A 25,198-nucleotide genomic window follows, 5' to 3' on the forward strand; every position below is an offset into this window, starting at 1 on the left:
GTCCTTAATGGTCGTTTCATTTCTTTCTTGCTTTGTTATGGTGCGTTCGAATTTTACGTCAGTGGCACCGCCTTCTGCCGCCTCTGCCTTTCTGCATTTGGCAAAGCTTTGAATATTTTACACAGGCATAAATAATTTAAAACAATGGAACACACGTAAAAAGGGAAAAGGATAATGCAGCAGACGAGCCAGGCTCGCAAAAAGCTCCCGTACAGGACAAAAGTGAGAGCGGAAGAGTAAAAAATGGTGGAAAAAATAGCAGGAAGATAAGAATAAAATGTACGAGATATACACACATACATATAGTATATACTTTTTTTAGCATGGCCCAGAGATGCTGGCTGGCCCAAAGACACACACAGAAAGTGCTGCATATTTCGCTTTCTCCTTGTGTCTCTTTACACTTCCACCGCCCCCCGCACTATCGCTTTCTGCTTCTCTGCTGCTTTCGACCCAAGCGCAACACTTGACATATGTATGTGCCGCCCTTTGACCTCTTTCTCTTGATGAGAGCCATGTGGAGTGTCAGAGGGCAGGCCACGGCAGGGCGAGAGTCTTGTAAATGAGACGACAAGGCGGCCAAAACAGTTGACGAACGACAAAAAATGAAATGTAAATGCTCCAAATGTTGTCTTTACCTCACACGTACTTACAAACGCCCCAGCCTATGCGTAGATACGCTGAGAAAAAAAAGAGAATGCTCTTGGCAAAAAAATAAACTCTCGAGGCAGACCCAAACTTCACTTCAAATTCAATGACATTTTATCCTTTATCTGTTGTTTGCTTCAAGTAACTTTAAATCAATTATTTCGTAGTTAAATGAAGAAATCCTTCAACTCATTATCACCTTTTATTCATTTATTGTATTCATTTTACACGTCTTGAACTTTTAAATTATAAAATTATCTTCTTCTGCCAGTGTACTTATCCCACTCTGTCACGATTTTCCCTCAAAGCCAGTGAGTGATGGCGGCTCAAAGAAATGTCAACACACACACAGACACACCCGGACAGGGCTCACGCACAGACGCGCCCTGCCCCTCCCATAGACAATTTCACTTTGACTTAACAAATAGAAAATCATTTATTCTGCATGCGCGAACGTGGACGCATCGGGCCTGGGAGCCAGCAGGGGGATTCGATTTCGCACAGAGGGGGGAAATGGAAATGGAAGCCGGCATGGAAGAGGACTCATCCGGGTCCTGCCTCCGTCGTGATTTCCGTCTGCGTCGAGCCTTTAGATTTATGCGCATTTTGCATATTTCTTTTCCTCTTCATTTCAAAGCCAACAAAAGTGACTTTGCCTCCTCCGCTTCTGATTCAGCAGCTTTTTGACGGTGCCGTCTCGTCCCGTCCCGTTCCGTCCCGTCGTTCTGGCAGCTCCCACCCCTCAAGTTTCATTGCGCGACTTTTATGACTCTGGCTGCCTGCTTTTGACTTTTATCGAATGCAAATTGTTTTATAATAATGCAATCAAATCTTTGTCAACTCTGTTTATTGATGTGTTTATTTTGTTTTGGTTTTCCGGGCAATGTCAGCGCAGGGCAGGGCAGGCGAATAACATTTAGAAAATGGAATACATTTGGTGAAGAGCAGAGCCGCGACTCTTATTGAGACGTTAACAAGCTAATAATGATTGCTGGTAGGCTGCAGATCCATGGGGATTGTCATAATAGGACAAATAAAAACATGACGCTAAGTGTGTACTTTCCGATCAATATTTCGTATCTGTTGGAATGTCAATTTATTCCTTTTCACTCAATTAAATTCCGAAATCCCTTCCACTCTTAGAGCCTGCTCCCCAATGTTCGATAGAAAACGTAAACTATTATAAAAAGCAAATAGAAATCAAAGGACTAGAGTCTGGAAAAGCCATCTAACCCCTTCAATCGGGACCCCAGGCAAGTGCAGGCATCGGTGACGTGACTAAGTCGATATTGGAAAGAGCAGCCGGAGCCTGAGCTGGCAAGGCATTTACTGCAGCGTCTCTGCAAATGTTTCTTTACTTTTACTTACATTTTATTTGTATTTTGTGCTGAGCTGGCGACGGACTGGCAATGTACTTAAATCACGGGGAAAACGTGCAAAGCAACTAAACAACCAGCCAGCAACAGGAGTATTGCTCCATGTCCATGGAGTGGGCAAAGGACCCCAGCTGGTGGAAGATCAGCCTGGCGTGTAATAAAAAGCAACAACAATATTTATGGAATACTTACACACAATATATCGGTTCAAAAATGGACAACAGCAACATCGGCCGCAACAAGGGCAGCAACAGTAACTACAATTATGGAAAAACATAAATGACAGTGGCAATAACAACTACAAGCGCAGCAACAACAACAACAACAATTACAATGCCAATAACCGAAACAACAATCAGCAGTAAACAAAAAATACAAAGGTTTATCTCCGAGGTGGAAACTATTTATACTCTTTGCAGGTGGATCATTGGCATGATAGGAATAAGGCATTTTAAGACACTTCCCAGACTGATGGCCATAGAATATAGATGATCATGATTATTTTAGCTACTCTGCTGATGCTGATCTATTTAACATTCCTCCCCTCTTTTGCATTTCAATCAGAATACCCTCTGCAAGGGTATAAAAACAACCAGCTACATGGCCAACAACCAGAGGCACCAACAGCATCATGGCCAACAGCAACAACAGCGACAACAATAACAATAATTGTATTTACACATAATTGACCATAATCCCCAGAAGCATCCCCCGTCCCCATTGCCCCCCTCTCCCTCCATCTACCCACGAATAACAGATTTTTTTTGCTTTCCGCTATTATTGCTGCTGTTGTTGCTTCAACACCCAATTCGGTTGGTTGCCCATGAAAATGGCCGCTGGCGACATTTTATGTTGCCGTTGTTGTCGCCCCCTGTTGTTGCTGCTTTTGATGGGGCAACAGAGTGGTTGTTGTTGCCCCTGATGTCCCCACTGCTGCTGCTGCTTGTGGGGCAGAGTGGTTGCTGTGGCCGCTGTTGTTGCTGGTGCTGTAGTCTGTCTGTAGTTAAATTTAAATGCCAGCCGCCACAGCAGCCAAGGACCTCTGCGCGGGCCAGGACCATAAATTAAATAAAATAAAATGAAATGAAATAATTTCGGTCACGCACTTTCCACTGTTGACATTTGCTGGAGATATCCAACTGAGGATGGACCTCTTCCACTCCGTGAACCACACGCTCTTCGAGCAGCTAAGATCTGCCATTGATCTGGGTAATGCTGCTATGCGATCCCTACAATATCCTCTTCAGAAACTTCCTCTTCAATGTTCCTTCCTTCCATTGATCCAAGCCATCAATGCGTACAAGAGTTATTCATGTGTAGGGGCTTCTGGTCTAGCCAACTCCATCGCTTTCCATGCAAATGGACTACCCAAAATCGTGGGGCTCTCTGTGCCGTTTGCTGGATTTTTGTTTCCAGTTTGGCTGCCACTGGGCTGGCCTGCATATTTATGGGCCGCCGAATGTCGGCAACATGCACAGCCAAATCCACTTCATGACCGAAAATTAGTTTTTAACCCACAAAATAATCCCGAATGACATAAGGATGGCCACCAAGCAGCAGCAGCAGCAGCAACAGCAAGAGCAAGAGCACAGGAAAACCCACAGCAAAAAACGAGGAAAACCAACCACAACGAACATTTCACAGTTACGAGGACGAGACCTCCGCCTGTAGTCCTTGCTTGCCGGAAGTTGTAAAGCTGCCATTTCTCGGCCATGTTGTTGATGTTGGCAGTGCCACCGCCGCCATCGTTGAAGACTTGGCTTTCGAGGCAGCAGCAACAACGATTCGCGGCCTCGTAATGCGGTCATTGTTATTGCAATTGTTGTTGCCGTTGGGTAGCGCATTTGTTGTATTAACTTTTTCCAAGTGGCATGCAGGGCCGGCAACAGCAGCAGCAACAGCAACAGCAGCAACAACACATCTTGCTCCGCCACCCCCAACGTTGGCCATAATTTATTAAAGCCTGCACCAGAGTGCTCCAGAGTCGGGCCAGTGCCCCTGGCACACAATTGAAATTTAAGCAGAAGCAGCAGGAGCTGGAGTAGGACCAGAACCAGGAGCACCAGTAGAACCTGGAGCCAGAACCAGTAGTGGGAGAGCCACGGATGAGAGCCGTGAGAGCAAAGGGCAGCGAGCAGAAAGGAAGTTGCAGAAAATGCGAAACACTGGAGGAATACCCCACGCGGTCTCCCTCTCCTCTGGGGATCGGCTGGGGCGGCGTGGTGAACCAGGCAAAATGGTAATCGAAATGTTCGCCGCACGAATCAACGCAAACAAGCCGAGTCCGGGGCTGGAGCTGGTGCTGGGGATCTGGGCCCAGTGCAACACTGGCCAGTTCCCAGTTCCCAGTCAATTTCTTGCGCCATTCCCTCGGTCTCTTTCTATGCTTTTATTGTTGGCATACTTTTTGCAGTCAAAGTTTTTGGGGGAAAAGTTTTTGGGGTTTGAGAAAATAATTCATGAAACATGGCGAACAAACGCGAAACGCGAAAAGCGAACATTTTTGTGCCTTTGCCTGCGACTGTGCCGAATCTGATTGTGACACAAACGAATTGTTCTGGTTGTCGTCGTCGTCGTCGTCCCAGTAGCTGGTGGGCAGCAGGAGAATGGGTGTGCAACTGAAGGTGGCGCCTCGGCAGCGGTCGGTCGCATATTTATGTGCCTATTTCGCTTTTTTCCTTGTGGCACAGAGGCAGCGGCGGAGGCGGAGAGCATTACTCTTCTTGGCATGCAAATTTATGGTGTGTCCCAAAACAATTGTTATTGTGTTTTCAACTTTTGCTTGATTTGTGTGTTTTAAGTGATTCCAAATGGGTCGCAGGGGGCCGGCTTGGACATGGACCCGCAGCCCGCTAAACGGCGGTAGGGCCGGCAGGATTCCTGGCAATTTGTGTTTTTTTGGGCCCAGCTGACGCTGATAATTTCTTGACTGTCATCGGGGGCAGACGCGCGCTGCATATCTCAATGCAATTCTAAGCACCCAATAACCATAAAACACTTTAAGGTCCAACCAAACCGAACCGCACCGCACGGCACCACACTGCACCGTACCGACTCTCAATCGTCACTTGGTTGTTGTTTCGTGTCGGTGGAATTTTCTCTCCTGACTTTTGTTTATTTTTATTTCCGCAAACAATTCGAGTGCCACGAAACTTTTACGGCCCGACCGGTTGTTACTGTTACGTTACGGCCACTGTTCGCTGTTCCCCGTGCTGGTTGCTGGTTACGGGCCGGTCCGGTCCGATCCGGCCAGTAGGCCACTTCCTGCAGTTGAGGCAGAGCAACTCCAGCTGCGTCCGCATGCAATTCGTGAATTTTTGAAGGCACTTCTTTTGTTATTCCGAGCCCGGATCCTGCCCACTCCAGCTACCGACCTTGCTTGCAATATGCAAACGGTCATTTCGTTAATGAGCTGCAGGAGGCAGGAGGCAGAAGGCGGCGGGCAGGAAGAGTGGAAGCAGTGGAAGACTACAACTTTTACTGGGCATCCGGCGGATGAGTAGAGTGGCAGAAAGAGCGGGGGCAGATGCGGTGCCAGAGTGAAGCATTGCCCACGGCCGGTAGGCACTGCCACGAGTCGAGTACGAGAGTATAAACTTGACTGCTTAGATAGACAGACAGGTCCGAGTCCGAGCCCTGTATGTTTCTCCCTCTGCAGTTGTAGCATTGCTGTTCGTCCGGATGACTTGGTTTATTTTACGTAATGAAATGAAATTGAAATGAATGTTTTATCAACCGCCTGCTCCTCCTGTCTCTCCCTCAGTGCTCCCTCCTGCTGCCGTTGTCGAACATAAAATTATGAAAATTATGATAAAAACTAAGAGCCCAACCTCCAACAGTTTTTCGTGGCTGATTTTCAATACAAATGATTGTAAATTCCTTAAACCCCTTACATATTGGGCACGCTCAATTAACATAATTAAAGCAATCGCATAAATATTTATGAGCAATTTGCATTTTCCATTTAATGCAACAAAAAAAGACACTCGCAAATACAAATGGTACCAGAAATATTTGTGAATCTTTGCACAACGAATTTGCATGTAAGTGTGACACAGGACAAAAAGTGAACAACAGGATTAAATCCCAGCATGCCAGCAGGCTGCAGTGCATTACCCGAGGGCTGACCGGGCGCAGACCGGGGATTTAATTAAATTTCACTTAATGCTATTACCACACTCGTGCTGCGCCTTGCCCGTGTGGAATGCTGTTTATTAAACATTCTGCGGATGCTTCTCACCGTTCTCGTATGCGCAGAATTTATGAAATTCAATTAGGATGGACACCACAGTCTCCCGGCCTGGCCGCTGCGTGAAGGAAGCAATGTTAGTCGAGTGTGGAATGGAATTGAATGAAATATCTTACATGGCTTGACCATGTCGATGTCCTCAAATGGAGACCGATCTTTCCCTGCTCTGATTTGAAAATTCCTCCATAAAAGCCGGATCCAACTCCACTCCTGACAAAGTTCTCTCTTAATTTAAATATTTAACAAACGCCAAATCAAATCCATCGAATAATCAGTAAAACAAACTAGTGTTTATAAAACTAATTTAATTATTACTTTTTCTTTCAGGTTCTACCATCAAGGGTGTTGTGGCCATTTTGAACTGCATTCTGGCACGTCAATTGTGCTTCGAAGATCCCTCATGTTCGGCCATTCTGGAAATTATACCCCGCGTCTGCGGGCCCATTCCAGGTAAGACTCAACTCAAATCAAATCGATATACTGCCTACCATATATTTTTGTCCACCTTCTGATGATATGTTTACACAAAAATCCAAAAAAATGTTTTGCGTGGCAAGTGTTGGCAGAGCTCTTGAGCATTTTGTGCCGCCATCAACGGTGATTATGTGCCAGCTTTTTGGTCATTTTATTTACATTTTTCTTCTTTCTTCCTCTTCTTTGTTTACCTGTAAAGCTTTTGTGTGTGTGCGTGTGTGTGTTTGTGGTGCGAGAGTTTGTTCCGACAACTGTGTAATTATTTCAACAATTTTTGTGTGTTCCGTGAGCAGGCGCGCGCGTGCAATAAAACAGTAAATAACGGTATATACTTAAAGCGCAACAGACGAGCGAGAAGAAGGAGAGAAGAAGTCAGCGAGACAGGTACAAAGTGAGAGGAGGCAGGCAAGAAAAAGCATTTGAATATTCAAATGCCCAAGAGAGAGAGTGAAAGAGAGCGAACGGCGGTCGTCGAGTCGATGGCCTGTTTTTACATCCCGTAGTCATCAAGTGCAAGGGTATATTGTATACCTGAAGCAGTATGTAACATAATATGAATGTTTACGTAATGATAATTTGATTCTTCCATTTCATATCATTCCATCCAAATGCTTATCTGAGTAGCACGTGGTATCTCATAGTCGACCCTTCTCCATTGCATTTTCGTGTGTTCTGCGCATATGACCCAAAGGTGCAAAATAAAAACAAAGACGCGTAGCTGGCGGCTGGCGCCGTGCTCTTGCTCCTACTCCTCCTCCATCAACTTCCCCCCGCTGGCCATCCAATCCATTCGTGACCAACAATGGCCAGCGACGAAGAAGGACGAACGAATGAGCTTCGTCCAAAGAAAAACTTAATTTATAAATTATTCAGTAATTTGTTTTAGACTTTGCTTTAGCCGAGTCCCACCTCCCTCCGTAGGATAAACAACAACAGCAACAGCAGCAGCTACAACAAAACAAGGAATAAATTTCTTTTGTGCTTCGCTTTGATCCGCCCCTCATTCAAAATGTGTATCTAAGACAGACTTTCCGCGAACCGAACTATTCCCATCTAGGAGTTAGAGTATGCCTACACCTCCACCTCCGCCTAGCCATCGTCATGGCCCTGTAGTTTCGTGAGCATAAGTCTCCTCTTATATTTAATTATTAATGTTCATTCAGTCCAGCCAACGTCTTGTGGCATTTCTCAGCTTTTTGCTTGCCTTGCCCCAATCCCCGGCTCTGGGCCCACTACGTTGGCTTCCATTTAAGTGGCTTTCACCTTTGTGCGGTTGTGAGAAATACTTGGGGAAAAAAATCGCATTTAAAACGAAGTATTAACGGCTTTAGTCTGGGCGCATGCACGAAAAGAGCTCCCCAGTCCGCCCGTACATACATATATTTTATTTCGATTTCTTTGCGGAGCGGCTTATTTCCGCAGCGACTTAACGGAGAGGAGGAAAATGTACGAAAATTAAATTAAAGTTAATGGCGATTCCGCCTTTAGGGCTGCGGCTTGGACCACTCCACACTCAGGATCAAGTGATCGTAGCCATGGCCGTTGAGAATTTCGATGGCAGCGGCGGCATCCTGGCGGAACTTGAAGTGCACATAGGCGAATCCCTTGCAAAGTCCAGTAATCTTCTCGCGGGCCAGGTACAGCTTGCTGTAGGGTCCGATGCTCTTCACAAGCTCCTCCAGATCGGCCTCGGTCATCGACTCGGACAGGTTGGAGATTCGCACAGCCGAGCGTTCGCGGTCCCAGGGCTTGCCTCCTGTTCCAGAGCCATTGGTCGCACAGCCGCCCTCCTTCAGGAACGGCGACACGTACTTTCCCGTCTTGGAGGTATCACTGACGGCAGCGGCTGCCGCCGCCGTGGCCTTGCTCTCCATCAAAGTCTTGCTGTCCATCGAGGTTCCCTTGTAGGGGCAGTTCACGGACCAGTGCTCGCCATTGCAGATGCGGCACTTCGCCATTTTTTTGCCCGGCTCCATCTGAGGCTCGTTGGCCTGCTCGAGCTCCTTAGAGCCAAGGAATACCATGTGCACCTCCTCGGAGACCATGGTGGTCTGCGCGCAAGGACCGGGCTTGTCGTCAATCGAGTCCCCGAACTTCAACCAATTGCGACGACGTGCCACGACCTTGGGCACGGTCTGCTTCTTATACTTATAGGTGCGGACCACCTTCACTTTCTTGCCTTCCTCGTTGAACTTGTACTCGGTAACATACTTAAAGTTGCCATCTGTATGCACCTTGGCAGGTGGCAGCCCATCCACGTAATCCGCCTCCACCTCATCGGCCCACGAAGTCTTCATTGATTTCATTTTTATTTCTAACAAAAACAAAAATTCTATGGTAATATTTAATTTATACTTTCTAGAACAGAACTGCTTGAACGCTTCGGATTTTTTAGCAAAAAAATTTGTTATTTTCCCTACTCTTTTCTTACCCAAACAATTTATTTTGAATTCCTGATAGCTTTGAATTTTCCCTATGCTTGAATGGAAACCTAGTCCTGAATATTTAGAGTTAGGTTGTGATGATTGCTGCGATGAGAAATATGTATTAAAGTTTTTAAAATTGAATAATATTCAATAAATAAACCTGGCAAGACCCAGAGGCAAGGCTCTGCCCAAAAGATGATAATCAATTTAATATTAAATTTATCTGCATTTGAATCTTCGGACCAGAAATTGAAATAAGAAATTGAAAAACAAATCCACTGTCAATCAGCACATGGTAATCATTAAATATTTAATTATTTATACATTCCAAATATAAATTTTACAATTACTTGATGCAAAACTTTGTTTAGTAGTGTAATCAGGCAGATGTTTCCATCAATTGTTTGGTTATCTCTGCTAGAGCAGAGAGGCGGAAAACCTTTCACTGATAAGCTTCTCTTTGGTAAGCATTCAAGTCAACGCTTATCAGAGGTTTAGTATGCTGCCGCTCTCTGAAATAGTCGATTGTTGTCTGTCTTGATGTCAAGATGTTGCTATTGAAGCACCCAAAGACCGGTGAAAGCCTAGAGATCAACGAGTTCTGGCTGCGGGATCACTGTCGTTGTGGGGAGTGTCTTAATTTGGAGACAAATCAGCGTCGCTATGATCTGCTGGATCTACCTGCCGATGTGCGGGTTGTTGAGAGCGAGTATAAATCGGAAAATTTCTCGGTGCGGTGTAAGTGAGAAGAGTCCCACTCTCGAGATCAACATCAAATTTATTTGCACTTTTAAGGGAGCGACGGCCACCAGTCCAGCTATGACTTGGACTTTATCTTCGATTCGCAGTTGGAACGGTTGATAGGCCGTAGGTCAAAGTCCACTTCGCTGACCCCCTGGAATCGCAGCATAGTCTTGCAAAATGAGCGCCATTTGCGCTTCTCCCTGCCACAGCTGGTTGCCAGTGACGAGGTGTCCAAGTCTCTTGTAGCCGCCTTGGTTCGTTATGGAATTGTGTTCATCGATGACGTGGCCCCTACACCCACAATGACAGAGCTGGCTCTGCGTTGCGTCTTTCCCCTGATGAAGACCTTCTTCGGCGAGATGTGGACCTTCAGCGATAAGCAAGATCACGCTGACACGGCTTACACAAAGCTCTATCTGGGCTCCCACACGGACAACACGTACTTCTGCGATGCCGCTGGCCTGCAGGCCCTCCACTGCATTGAGCATTCCGGCGGCACTGGTGGGGAGAACTTCTTTGTGGATGGTTTGCATGTAGTCAACGAGCTCCGTCGTCGCTTTCCGAATGCTTATGATGTGCTGTGTCTGGTCCATGTGCCCGGAGAGTACATCGAAGAGGGAGAACACCATTCTTTTACGGCTCCCATTATCCGTGTGGATCCGCTTAATGGTGACCTCGTTCAGCTGCGTCTCAATGTCTACGATCGTGGCGTTTTTAATACACTTCCTCAGTCAAGCATGGCCGACTTCTACGACAGTCTGCGGCAGCTCCTGCAAATTGTACGCGAGGAGCAGCAGCAGTGGAGCTTGAAGCTACTGCCGGGCAGCATCGTTCTCTTCGACAACTGGCGGGTGTTGCACGGTCGCCAGGCCTACACGGGACGCCGCACCATGTCCGGGGCATATGTGCAGCGCACGGACTTCCTCAGCAAGGCCCGTGTCCTCGGCATCATCGAATAGGAGCAGCTCTCCAGCTCTCCTGCCCCATCCATTCGTTCAATTTCAATTGCAAATGCAAACGCAAACGCATCATGTCCGCAATAAAAAGTTACGATTACAATTGCTGGCCAGCGTCTAATTTTGATCAAAAAAGAGCGGGAGAGAGTGGGAGACTCGGAGGGATTCCACAAAAAAACGAAATGGAAAGCAGCAGAAATCATTTGGCATTTGTTTTTATGGCCAGAATCTCCCACCCTCTCATGTGTGTGTGTTTGTGTGGCATAAACAAAACGCACTTTGAACTTTTTCATTTAAAAGTGAAATTACTTTTTGTTCTTGTTGGCGCTTCAGGTTAATGGCTGTCGCGTTGTCCTTTATGTGTCCCCCAAATATGGATATGAGGCAGGAGAGCAGGGACACAGCAATAGGATAAGCAGACTTAAAGCAGCCGAAAGCACGCGAGGACACTGTCTGAATATTTATGATAATTGCATTTCATGCAGGCTTTTTCCTTGCCTTTTTTCTGTCTGTTTGGTTTTTTCCTCTCGGCGGAGCTTGCCGTTTCATATGCGACGGCACGACCGTCGAAAGCCTTTAAAAGCAGCTTCAGTGCCCCAGCTGGCTGATAAATATATGTACATACAAGTCTGCGTGGTGCCGGAAGCTGCAGCAGTCGTGCCTTTGCATGGCATACTTTTCGGCATTCCACTTCCACTGCCAGAGCCCCGGCACTCACTTTGAGCCATTGCGGGCACTTGTCGATGGTTCAATAATATCAGCATACGCCCATACCCGCCGTGCACTGCACTGCACATTGTGCATGCTGCGCCTGTTTAATATGGACACAAAGGACATGTGTTCCCCGGCACCGTCAGATTTCAGGAAATGCCACCGGCTGTCGGGATGTCGGCATGCCCAGGAAGTCTGGGCACAAAAATATCTCAAACACAAAAGACCCACAAAAGGCGGTGACAGCCTAGAGGGGGACCGTTGGGCCCGCCCCACTGTCCACCATTTGGCTGGCTCAGTGGCTCAGCGTAATTAATATTCACGATAAAAATAATTTATATGACTTTGAATGCCCAAACTTAATAAATGAGTCATAAATTTCATCTAGAGCCGGGCAATAAAGTGCCAAAACCAGTAAAAAGCAATAGAAAAGACCAAAGGAAAACAAATAACAAACAAAAATCAAATAAAGCAGCGGGGAAAAAGGGAATTCAAACACACTCACACTCCCATAAACTCATTGAAACCCACACACCCATTCAGTCACATTCACTCACTCTCACACACACTCTTTCAAAGTCACACTCGCACCCACAGTCACAAGAGTCCAGCAGCAACTACAAACAAACAAACAAAGAAATCATTGAACCAATTCAGCGACCAACTCAACAACCGGAAACGCGTTTCGAATAAAAACGAATTGAGGACTTAACAATAACAGTAAAAGGCAAGGGCAATGGCAATGGCGGCTACAACAAAAAAAAGCAGAAGAGAAAAAAAAGAGGCAGCAACAAGAAACTGCAAATGGCGTCAGTTGATGGCGACGAAGCATAAAAACCACTCGCCTTGCCTTTATTTTTTTATGACTGGCCAGCATGCAATGACGAAGCCAAACGAAAGCAAAGCCAAAGGTGCCACAACTAGCCCCAGAGCCAGTAGTCAAGAGCTGGGAACTAGTTAGCCAGCCAGCCATCAAATGCACTAAGAACTTAAGTCGGGGCTGGGAATTCTGCATGGAGAGCGACCTCTGTGGCAAACGCTACGGCTATTGGATAGCCAATGAGTTTTAATTGAGGCCACTGAGAGCCACAAAATCTCACCACACTGAAACAAAACATTAGCAATAGAATAATTCTGGATGTTTGATAAAGGTTGATGTGATATTTAATAATACATTAAACAGTACGACTTGTAATCCGCATTAATGTTTACATTACATTCTCAAACTTGTAAAGCTCTCAAAAGGTCATGCGACAGGAATTGCACTTTCAGGCTAACCCGTTTCCTTTCAAGAACTTAATATAATTATAAATGCTTATTATATTCTGACCATTAATGGAGATAATCTGGGATACAGAATAGTAATTTCAACAAAGTTCTCGTTACACCTAATTCTATGGAGTATTTTCCCCGCAGTGGAAAGCAAAAAAACAGCCCCAGGGACCAACCAAAAAGTGTTGGCTTCGTGCGGGGGGCATAAAAATGATGGATGCCTGTGAAAAATGTCACTTGTTGCGTAGTCGCTGTCAATGTTCCCGATGTGGCCCCCCATGGCGGAAGCAACTTTATGTTCAACTAGCAAATAATCATGTCCGGACTGGACCGAAGTGAACTGGACCCATGGTCGTGGGGTCGTGGGCCAATCACAAGGGTTGAGGGTTGGGGCCTGGAGTTCTCGGACTGTGTGTGTGTGTGTGCGTTGCGCATGGGTCCGACGAGGATGAGTGACGTGAACCACATGGCGTGGCCACTCTTCTCTCCCCATTATGCTCGGATCCCATTGTCCGGCAGTTTGCTTGTTTTGCTTTTTGGCGATTTTACGGCTTATGACGAGAGCCAAACGAGTCCGGGCCGGGGTCGTCTCCTTCTTTCTCTCTGTTCCCCTCTCTACATGCACGAGGATAGTGTGTGAGAATTGGAGAGGAGCAGGAGGAGTGTGTCTGTGTTTGGTCATGTTTGTGAAGTGTCGGCGTAGCCGAGTTTATTAGTAGGGCTTATGTTTTATGGCCAAAAGGACAATAGATGGCCAACAGATGTTTGCCTTTTGTTCGGTTGGTAGTAGTTGTCATATGCTCCAATAAGCTGTCACATGCTCATGTGCCAGCGCATGTCCGTGTGTTTGTGTGATATGAAACATAATTTATTATGTTATAAAATATTATCCGGACCACGTCCATGGCCCGCTTCATTGGTCGCTTAAATCGACCGTTTTGTTTGGAGACTCAATTATTCATACTGTTGCTGGTCACTGCTTGTTGCTGTTGTTGGTGTTGCTCTCGCAGCTCTTATTATGACATGTGTCTGGATCTGGTTGGTAGTTGTCTGGCTGTGCTGCCATTTATAACAACTGTCATGGGCCACCACTTGGTAATCGATGTGCAGCTCCCCAAACTGCCAGCCAGAAACGATTCCATTCGATTCGAAACGAAGCGAAACGAAACGAAACGAAATGAACAACAAGAAAGAGCATGTCAAACTTTAAGCATGGCTGCCATTTATAGATCATTAAGCATTGTACATATAACCGCTCGAATCCCCACACTGTCACTCACTTGCCACCCACTCACACTCACTCTCTATCTTTCTCTCTCTCTTTTGCAGTGTCCTGCAGCACGGTGACGGTAACCAAGTGTCAGGCCGCACTGCGCACCCTCCAGGCCTTTCAATTCTTTCGACCCACTTGTCTGTGCAAGGAGCCCGGAATGGATCCCGACTGCAATCACTTTCGGGACTTTCTCTTCGATCATCCATGCGGATTTGTCCTCAAGAAAGGTAAGTTCTCCCACAGGAATTGCTTTTCCCCGATTAACAATTGCTTATCCCGTAACAGCAGAAAAGGATCCCTATCCAATTGATGCCCTGCCCACGTGCAATCACGCTCTGTCCGTATGCCAGCAAGAACGCAAATGCCTGAAGCTCTTCGAGGACTTCAAGACCCACTGCAAAGTGCGCGACAATAAATGCAAAATGGAAAACAGGTAAATCACAATAAAGGGTACACAATTATGATCGTTGGTTTTCCTTACTAAAAGAAGGCAAAAGGGGTAAATTATATAATGTAGAAAATGCTGCCCAAAACCTCTCCAACAGCCCAATTGAAATAATGAAAATTCAATTAAAGATTGTTTGGCTGAATAAGAAAATTGATTTTGCCTCTTGCCACAGCCACAGTCACGGCGTGTCTTGGCCATAACGCTTAATGGTTAACGGCAAATGCAAATTGCATTGGCAGTGGCAGCCAGCAAAAATGGAGTCAAGGGGCTGCCACCTGCCACTGTCCATTGGGAGCCGAGTCTCTCCCTCTTTGAACATTCAATTTCGATATTCGATTTTATTGGCAAAAAACACTGCACACAGGCACGGAGAGAGAGCACGCAGACAGAAGCAGCGTAAACAGGAGTCAAGTTGAGCGAACAGCAGGCGAAATGAAACTTCCTGCTTGCCGGCATCTTGCTGCTTCCTTTAGCCATCACATATCCTTACTGACGCGACTTCCTCCTGGCCGGGTGCGCCGGGTCGGTTCCTGGTCTGGGCCTGGGTCTCCGTCTGGTCTGGTCTGGTCTGGTCTCCCCCGACTTCGTTCGATACACTTGAATGCAAACGTTCTGAATGTTTTAATAACTCGAAATGACTTTTTGCGGCGGCTGTTGAGAGCTGGGCGTCGAGTTGGGAGTTGGGAGTTTGCGAAACTCTGGCTTAAAGTTCTCTCTCCCGGCGCCGGCTAAAACTTTCGACACGCATGCCGAGCATTCTGGCTCCGGGACTTGGCTCTCTCCGGGCTCTGGGTTGCGGAGATCCACCTTGTGCGATAAAATATTAATTGCAGTGCCGTGTGTATATGCATTTTTGATGTAATTGCCAATTTTAAACTTTGCTTGCGCCAAGCGGAAGTCGCTTCGGTGCGGGGTTCTGATGGTTTTTTGGATGGCTGGGGAATCCAAATGAATTCAATTAGCTGGGCAGGAGAGTGGGATGTGGTGTGGTGGGGATTGCGGTTATCCGCGGGTAAACGAGAAACTGGCTAAACTATTTCCAAACTTGATTCGTTACAGGGATGCCTGCCACGATTCCTGGACTAATCTCCGTCTCTCGCCCATGTTCGGGTGCATCTGTCCGAACAACCATATGAAAAAGCGCTGTGATCGTATCTTTAATATTGTTAATCACAATCCGTGTGTGGGTAAGTTTCGTCTGCCGATGCTCCACTGTTGACCGACTGCAACCACAACTACAATAACAACTACAACAAGCAACAACACAAACCCCACAACGCGTCAACAGCAGAAAGAGAGAAAAATTGCCTCGAATATCGTGGACAAAAAACAAAAAAATGGTTTTTCTTTTCATTATCCTCTGTTCTTATGTGTGTCTCTCTATCTCCCTCTTTATCTAACCATCTATCTGTCAACCTATGGTACACAGTTCTTGAGTTCCTTTCTTATCTGTATGGTAAACCGAAAAATGATTTTCATTTTATTTGGTTTCCGTTTCTTCGTTTGGAATTTCCCTTTGGTTTAATGTACCTTTGTGAAACGCTCAAAACCCGAAACTAGCCTAAACATTTAAGTAACCTAAACAAATACCAGAAACTAAAACTATCGCACGCTTCTGCATCAACAAAATACAAATAAAAGCCAAACTAGAGACAACCCCCCAAAAAACCCCAAAAAAGAAACCCATGTTCTGCGATCAGTAAACCGTAATCGATATGCCTATATAACTACATATATACCCATATACATATATAATATGACTATTAGCTATGCTCCAGTAATCGTTAATATCACGTATACGAATGTATATCAATATGCCCATAGTATACATAATATCTATCAATGTAAATCCAAGCTGCCGTGTTTGAAGTCACCGCAAAACTATCTCTCTCTCTCTATCTCTCTATATATCTCTATCTCTCTCTCTCTCTGTATCTGTCACCATTCAAAGTATGTAGTAGCAGTAAGTCTTACAAAAGAACTCACTAAGCCAGCCCATAAACTATCTAATCTAGTCACATGCTAAGTAAACTGCCACCCACCGAAGCCGAACCGAGTCTGTGCTTTAGATTGATTGCACTCGAACACTTCTAGAACTACTATCTAACCGCTCTCAAGCTCTAGCTAAAGCTCTACTAACTCTAATATCTAACCCACACTAAGCCACAAAAACACCCACAACCACATCCACAGACAGTCTCTAGCTCAAGAACCACAGGGCTACAAACAGGGGAGAACCCAATGGTCTCTATCTACCTCTATCAGTCATTGTTCAATGCTTTGATTTTATCACGCCAAAACATAATTTCATTTCCAACCATTTGCCCCACTTCTAGGGCACTGCACTAATGGATTAAGAGCACCCGCGAGTAGAGCAATCCGTAGAGCAGATTATATTATATTGTAGTGTAAGAGCGCACACTAATTGCACTAATTAAATACTCGCACACTTCGAATAAACCCGCACACCACACTGCTGCACACTTATTTTAATGAAGGAAGAGCAGAAGCACAGCTACAACAATTTGCACCTCTGCGGCACTAAACGATTCTCTCTTTCTCTTTTGTCTCTTTTGTTCCCTGCACCCCGCACCGCACGCATGCCCTACCCTGCCGCACCCCCCTTTTGCTGGCTCTTTTGCAGATAGAATAATATTTTTCCCCAACGGTCTGCCCAAAATGAAGCAACCGAAGCCGAAAGCGAAACCCAAACCGAAGCCGAGACCGAGACCCAAACCGAAGCAGAAACATCCGCACAGCCTCAATGGCACCACCGAGCTCATGTCCAACAACATTGAGTACCACGACGAGCCCAACAATGAAGCACGAGAAGATCCCGAGGATGGCAACCAGGAGGAGAACGAGACGGACAATGAGAACGGGGATGCAGATGGCACTGGCGATGGCGACGGCGATGAGGAGGACTCTGATGACGATGATTATGATGACCGCATACGGGCTGAAATTTATTCAAATTATCCACACTATCTGCATCCACCGTCGTGGGGGATCAACAATCCGCTGGTGCTCGCCTCACACAGTCCACACACCCTGGACGATGACGATGTTGTCGTTGAGGTGGCGACAACGAACCACCACAAGAAGCCCACCCACGCCCATATGGATGACTTGGAACGCAGCTCAGTCGATGATGTTGTGGTGGTGGTCGATGCCGGTCCGCATTTGCATTCGCATCAGCATCCGCACACCTACTACACGCATGGGGAGCAGTCATTTACCTCGACCATTGGATCGGCAGGGCCGGCGCCAACGATTCCCAGCCCACCTAAGTATGTGGGGTGCTCAAAAGCGGCTCTTGGGCTTGGGCTCGGCCTGGCCGAGCTGGAAACTTCCTTAACTTGTTGGGGCTTACGCTGATGGCATCTTGGATCAAGAGCTGGGGGCACACAACTTTCACGAAACTTTCCCATGTACACGAATACATATGTGCGATTGGACTTCCCATTCCACCCACAGCCCCATGGAAAGGCTTTCATTAACTCGACTCTTAACCACCGAGGCAGCTGAAAACTTTGTGCAGAAAGCTTTTAAAATAATTGACTCACTTGGGTATGCCACAATTTCCGGTTAAAAAGCCAACTAATGAATAAGTCCAACAACTGCCAGCAGACTACAAACAAATACATAAACAGGCGATTTGTGTGCTCTTTGCTTTCCTGATCCCTGGGCACTTGTAGACCACTTATATAATCTGATTTTAATGCATTTCATCTTAATAAATATTCAAATGAGTCATGCACTTGGACAGAACTTCCTCTAAGCTGGAACAAACACACAACCAGCCAGCCAGGGAGCCAGCCAGCCAACCAGCCAGCCAGACAGAGAGAAGGCGGGGTCCATGGGTCCCTCGGTGGCATGTACAATTAATTTGCAATGCCTGGAGCGGAAGTGTAGAGAGTCTGGCTGCCGGTCCGATAGCAAACCACTTGCTCCTGTCCCTCGTAGTGGTAATTGGCCATTGTATCACAGTCCCCCCCCATTATTCCAGGAATATCTGTAATGCTTTAAGCCGATTAATGCACAACTCTAAGCTATTTTCTTGCCGAAAAAACAACTAAATTTATGTAATTTGCAAATCTAAGTACTTATGCACTTAAGCCAATAAACCAGGCACCGAAACACGCACATGACTCACACGTGCACAGCATTTCCCCTTTACTGTATCTCACTTGGCCTGTCTTGTAACTTGCACTTAATCATCTGTATAACTCTGCAATCTATTTAGCACTGGCACAAAACTGCACAAAACAGCACTTCTCGGTGATTTAGTCGCCGGCAGCGATATAACCCACCGCACGTACACGGGCCCCTCCATGGACGAGCGAGGTAAGTAAACCCTTTAACTAATTGCACTTGAATCCGTCAAAGGTTTTATTGGAAAATACTTCTCTGGATGCTATGGGGGAAAGTTCAAGGTTTAGAGATACAAACAAGGGGAATTTAAAAGATTTATTAATTTATCTGTTTTTCATAGATTTATTCTCAATATCTAAACTTTAGGTAATGAGGATTCTAATTCTAACAACACTTACGTAAAGAACATCAACTCTGATATTATCTCTTTAGTTTTGATTTGTTATTGGGAATCAATCTTATTCTGTGGCTGGGTCTGACTATTCCAATATTTCTATCCCATTATTAATGCACAGTAAATTAGTTGTGAACGAAGGGTCAGATCAAACCATAAATTAGACAATTTGCGTGTAAGTAAGTATCCCCAGGGAGGTTGGTTAGATGAATTTGATTATTGAAGCACTGCAGCAACATCCTCCATTCTCTCTCCCTTTCTCAATAACTAAGCACCTTTCTCTTGCACACACTGCACAGTCCCTACTTCCCTGTCCTTTCAAGCTTATTAGACAAAGGAGCTAGGGGATACTGCCCTGCCATCCTTTGTTGCTTGTGGCTCCCGCTTCTTGGCATTAGCTGCCAGGGCAGGGCAATGACTAGCAGTTAAATAAACGCACAGACACGGACACATGCACCAACACAGATACATACGCACTCACATGCACACTAGTGGAAGGCCGCTTTGGTGCCATAAATAAGCATATTGTTCTCTATCAAAATCGAAGCAGAGTAACTGCAACACATCGATTTACCCTGCACTCCAGTGTGGCTCTTTGCAAATTGGTACTTCCATTATGCTCCTATATTATTTAGAATAGTTATCCTTGTCCCCATTTTTATGTGTATGCAGACTCCAATCATCTTTCCAGCATTCGTTAATGGCCTAATCAATGCATCCCCTCTGGTACTCGATTGTTCGTTGTGCATCTCTATTTTTGTTTATTGCCACAAAATTTCCCTCGCATTTGACGCTGGCCGTCCATCATCCACATCGATGGTGTTTTTGTTTGTAACGTTGTTGTTTTGTTTCGGCCCTCACTGTGGCATCTGCTCGACAAAGCTGTCAATTCCCAATCTGCTTCTGCATTGTCCATTGTTGCAGCAGCAGCTGCAGCTGCAGCCTCCCAGTCGGGGGACTGCGGCTGTCCGTTGTTGTAGATACTCGCATTAGCAAACTATTTATGCACGTCAAAAGCATACAAAAACACTCTGCCACACAAAACCAACCATCTATGTAGATAAATATGTGCTCACTTGCCTTATTTACGTTTATGGCGACCAGTAAATTAACAACAGCAAGCAGCGGTAATCAGTTTAGGGATATTCCGTGCCAGAAATGCCAATAGATAGCCATAAATACTCGCATCGAGGCAGTTCCTCTATTTTTATTTGCTTTATTGCAAAATTTAAATTGAATTGTTATTGTTGCTGATTGGATTTACTCAAATTCAAAGCATAAACATTGTGAAAGGCCTGGAGAGCTTTAAATCTGTCGGCATAACATCAACAATATCCGCCAATGCAATGCAACAATAACTCGTTAAAATAAATAAAACCGTGTGAGATGAGAACCTTTGGACTTGGTTGATGCTCAGCAAATCAATTATGATAGCTTAACAGAGCATACAGAAAGGTGTACGCTGAATTTCTGAATTATACAAATCAAAAGTTTCGGTTTTTAATAGCAAAGTTTCTTTTTAAATAATTTTTACTAATATATTTCCTTATTGTCCGTCAGTAATCTGAGTCACGCAAAGGGTATCGGGTGTATAAAAATCAAGTCAAGCTTTCAATTTGAAAATTTAATTAAGTACAACCAAAAAGCAAATAAAGCGATTTGTCAGCATTGCGCCAATAACAAAACAAGTCAAACATGCACTCCACGACAACCCACCTTCACCTCCAGCCCAACCCACACCACACCCACATCCGCATGCACACCACACCCACGTCCATCGGTGTTACACTCTCGCACAGACACATGCACACAAATATGGGATAGGATGTGGATGTGTTTGCGTGTAATAAATATTTTCATAATATTGTACAATCCACTTAGAAGTGCCAGCAGCGCAGAGCAGAGGGCCACGTTGATACCACAAATACAGACCCTCGCCATACCCAACACCTCTGGCTGCTGTCTACTGGTTGCTGGCTACTGGCTACTGGCAGACTGCATGCTTGTGCATGTCTGTCATGCATGAATGCGAGCTTGTTGCAGCTGCTTGCAGGGCTGCTCCTGCTCCTGCTCCCAATTAGGGCATGAAAACCACGAATGGCCGTTCGGCTATTTGATATGGCAGCCGTAACCCGATTCCCAGCCAGTTGCAGCCTGCTCCCAACTCTATTCACACTCTCGAATACACGCACACACATGAACCCACAGCGTAATTTAGGAATTATTGCACATTCTGAAATTTATATGCGTTGTTTATGAGTTTGTTTAAATTTCGCGCACTCTGACTGTTCACGTTCCTGTTTCTGTTTCTGTATTTGTTCTAGTTCACACTCGCTCCCATTTCGGCCATCCCATATCCGTATCTGTATCTGTAGCTCAATGTTTATGTGCACGCTTATGTCTGCGATGTGTGTGCGATTCATGGGCGAGCTAGTAGCATCTGTGTAAATCGCCTTTAATGCTCGATTCTACACAGTTAACATGGCAAGAACTGTTTTGCTTTTGTCTGGCAAAATGGCAAGCAAAACGACCGAAATGCAGTAAATTCGTTTTGTATTGAAACAATCAGACAGGGCGACGACGTTGCGGACGAGTATGCGCAACAATTAGATAACATGGCCACTGATCCACTCCAGGACAAACAGCTTACAAGCGCGATAGCAGTTAACAAACGGAGCTAATCCCATTGAAGCTCCCCCAGAAGGCATCCTGAGCTCCCCTTCAGCGTGTGTGTTTGTTTGGCAAATATTTGCCAGGGAATGTGAGCGACAAACATAAATACGAATCAGCCCGTACTCGTGCTCGTAGAGACGTCTCCCGACAAATCCTTAGCCATTTAGCGCCAGCAGTTGACCCTCCATCGATATGTCTGCTCCCAGCACACCCCGTGGGAGAGGGTTCTGTGCGGGACGTTCGCTGGCATCCTTTTGAGCTTTGAGCCAGGCACCTCCAATGAAGCGCACTTTGGCGTGCTCTCGCCGCGATAAGCAATGGCAGTGGAAATGGCTGGCTGGCTGCTGCAGCACGGACTGCTCAGACCTGGAGCTGTCGTCGAACCGTTTGCCATTTGCGCGCTCTATCAGCAGCGCATGACAGTTGACAGACATTCTGTTTATGTGTGTGGCCATTGATAGCAACGGCAGCAAACCCCCGAAAATGTCTACCGAAGCGTGGCCAGACTGAAATGGAAATCGGTTTTGGCCCGGGGTTCAATGCAAAACGTTTTACTGCTCTTTGTCCTCCCTGTCCCCCAGCACTAATTGTCGTTGATATTCGTATTCGCAATAATCAAGAGCACATTCGTTTTTCCTTTGTACAACTCGTATGAATATTTAATCAACTTTTCTCTTCACTTTCGTTAACACTCTCTGACTTGTGTGTTTCGGTTCACTTTTTGTTTTGTTTTAATTGATTTAATAAACTCTTTTATAGCGAAATTTATGTGCCAAATGTATTTGGCGTACATGACATTTTATTTTCATACCAAATAATTAATCAAATCGATTGTAAGAAAGCCAAATGACCAAGCAAAAAAGAATCGACACAGAATTTGCGAATTTGATTGGTGAACTCAAATGCTGCGTAGCTGCAACCACCACAAAATAACAATAACAATTACAACAAATAACAACTAAGACTACAACAACAATCTTATATAGAAGGCACTGAACAAGTACAACAACCACAACTACAACAACAACAACTACAACCATTCTACCCCTCTCTCTTCTTGCTAATTCCAAATTGCAGTAAGAATATTGGGCATGGACGAGAGACTGCATCAGAGAATCTTCAATGATAATTTGGCCGTAATTGATACGCCCTTGATTGCATTGGGCGGCCCGGGCTCTGGCTCTGGCACCGTCATCGGTTCCGGCTCAGGCTATGGCTCCGGCACCGGCTCCGTCTCCGGCTCCGGATCCGGGTTTGGGTTCTCGGGCGGCTATAACTATAACTATCCGGGCTCGATGCACGGCGTGCCCAGCTATCCGTTCAATATAAGCGGCTTCCATCAGCGGCACATGGCAGCGGCGGCCGTCGATAATGAGCCATTCGATATCATTGATACGGGCCTCGGCTACGGCGGAAACGGAAATTCCGGTGCTTACTATCAAAGTATGTGTACACGTAATAGCATGAACGTAATCCATAAATAACAAAATCCACGTACTACTACTGCATAGGAAAAATACAAAAATACAAAACAAGCAGCAAAAAAGTATTTGCCAAACGAAATATCCCGAAATATCCTGACATCCAGATTACTACATAAACATATACATATTTGTGTGTGCAAACTGCTAGAGCTAATTAACAGGCAAACAGAAAAAAACAGGAAAAAAGAGACAAAGACAAAGTTAGTTTGTTCATTCGCTCGTTCGTTCGTTCACCATTTTAGATAGATTTTTGTGAATTTTTTATGATTTCCATTTGTGCTGTCCCCTACCCCGCCCTGTAACTAAGTACTCCCCACTCCGCCCATCCGTGTTTCAGGTATCTGCATTTTTTTGGAGAGCCAAATCCAAATCATTCCAATTTTCGTTTTTGCGTTTTAAAGGTGAATATATACCGATAGAAAAAATAGAACCACAACATGGCGTCAACCGAGCGCGGTTCGTGGCTTTCTGCATATTTTTTGCCATTTGAACAACTTTTAAGTATGAAAAAAAAACCAATGAAAGTACAGTTACAGCTCAAAGAAAAATAAAACAAAAAACAAATATACTTTACAGCTTATCTATAAATATATAAATATTAATACAACTCCAACTCTCTTTTGTGTTCCATCATTTTTACGTAGCTTGCCATTTGGTTTGAGAGTTTTTTGAACATTTTCCTACAAGAATATACTAAAAACCAAACAAATTTGCTTCAAATGCGTTAAAAACAATATTTTCTACTATGAATTTTGTTTGACATTTTGTTTAACTAACTGACAACTAAAACAAACAACAAAAACCAAAAAATCAATCAGCTCAAAATTGTACAAAAAATTGTAATATTTGCAATTCGATTCATACTTCCCCTCTTTCGTTTAGCGTTAATTGAGCAAAATGAAACTATTAAACAAAACCCAAACTAAAACAGAATTCATTTAATTTCTTTCCTAAAATATATATTCAAACTTAAACCAAAAAGAAAAAAGAACAAAACAAAAACCAAAGACAAACCAATTTTGTTACAACTCAATTCAAGCACACTTTTTTCAAATTTTTTCCAACGCACCAACAGTTTTTTGAATCCAAACCAAACAACAATTAACCCAGCGACAAAGCGTTTCATTTTTGGGGCTCCCAGTCATTATATCATACCCCTCAAATGCAAAACTATATATTTGTACCATTTGTGCCATACCATAAGCTACATGGAAGCTAAACACTAGCCATCAAACTCATTGTTTCATACAACAAGACCACCAAAGCATCCAGTTTCTTTGTACTCAAAGACAGCGCCTAGGAAACTTCTGTTCAGGCATAAACTATTCGACCTGAGGTTAAATATTGATCAAAAAAAAAAATAAACCAGAAAGCAATGAAGAAATCCCCTCAAAGAGAAAAATATACGAATACAAATTGATTGTGTTAAGACATTTTTTGTTGGCTTTGCTGCTGCTACTCGTACTCGAATTTCAGTTTGGCTTATTCCGTTTTCCGTTTAAAATTTAATTATTTGCGTGTACACTTTTCCTTTCTTTTATACATACTCCGTATTCATTTCATTTTTGCCGAGTCTGCAACGAGTTTTTATGTTCATTTCAAAAGAACACTCACACACACACACAGACACACACACATACTCAGAGTACTCGTACAGAAAACCAATAAAGTATGCCAAAGAAACAGTCGTTCAGTCGGAATAACATTTGCATAGAATCATGAGAGCTATGGACCCCTGATGCCTACTTTCGAGAGGAACCCATTCAGACACCCACTCACCCACACAAACATACAGCCACACACACATACACAGAAACAGGAGTTAGAACATATCTTTGCCGTTCGATCCCCCCTTAAAAACGAATCTTTTTATCAGTAGGTTTTGGTAGTTTTTAAAGTCGAACAAATAACTTAA

General features: G+C 44.8%; 3 protein-coding genes across 14 annotated transcripts in view; 2 read left to right on the forward strand and 1 right to left on the reverse strand.

Annotated features, from left to right (window-relative positions):
- The window catches only part of LOC117896271, a 97,245-nt gene that overhangs the window by 59,532 nt on the left and 12,515 nt on the right, over positions 1 to 25,198 (forward strand). For 4 of the 12 annotated variants that reach the window (XM_034804466.1, XM_034804472.1, XM_034804462.1 and 1 more), the window contains 6 exons: positions 6,601 to 6,723; positions 14,186 to 14,356; positions 14,415 to 14,562; positions 15,637 to 15,764; positions 17,222 to 17,867; positions 18,824 to 18,924. In XM_034804466.1, the coding sequence (XP_034660357.1) occupies positions 6,601 to 6,723; positions 14,186 to 14,356; positions 14,415 to 14,562; positions 15,637 to 15,764; positions 17,222 to 17,867; positions 18,824 to 18,924 (1,317 nt within the window). Of the gene's footprint in view, positions 1 to 6,600; positions 6,724 to 14,185; positions 14,357 to 14,414; positions 14,563 to 15,636; positions 15,797 to 17,221; positions 17,868 to 18,552; positions 18,925 to 22,876; positions 23,243 to 25,198 lie in introns of those variants that run through there. The other 8 variants (XM_034804467.1, XM_034804468.1, XM_034804470.1 and 5 more) reach the window with 6 other exon arrangements.
- On the reverse strand, positions 8,074 to 9,196 carry LOC117896275 (eukaryotic translation initiation factor 3 subunit G-2). The gene is made up of 2 exons (XM_034804477.1): positions 9,179 to 9,196; positions 8,074 to 9,061 (listed from the first exon to the last, which is right to left on the reverse strand). Exon 2 carries the CDS (start codon positions 9,051 to 9,053, stop codon positions 8,232 to 8,234), a length of 822 nt encoding a protein of 273 aa, XP_034660368.1. The 5' UTR covers positions 9,054 to 9,061; positions 9,179 to 9,196; the 3' UTR covers positions 8,074 to 8,231.
- LOC117896272 (trimethyllysine dioxygenase, mitochondrial) lies at positions 9,665 to 10,976 on the forward strand. The gene is made up of 2 exons (XM_034804475.1): positions 9,665 to 9,911; positions 9,969 to 10,976. The coding sequence occupies exons 1-2, from the start codon at positions 9,722 to 9,724 to the stop codon at positions 10,874 to 10,876; spliced, it is 1,098 nt and encodes a 365-aa protein (XP_034660366.1). The 5' UTR covers positions 9,665 to 9,721; the 3' UTR covers positions 10,877 to 10,976.

Source organism: Drosophila subobscura, chromosome O (assembly GCF_008121235.1).
Source record: "Drosophila subobscura isolate 14011-0131.10 chromosome O, UCBerk_Dsub_1.0, whole genome shotgun sequence".
In the NCBI taxonomy this organism is placed as follows: domain Eukaryota; kingdom Metazoa; phylum Arthropoda; class Insecta; order Diptera; family Drosophilidae; genus Drosophila; species Drosophila subobscura.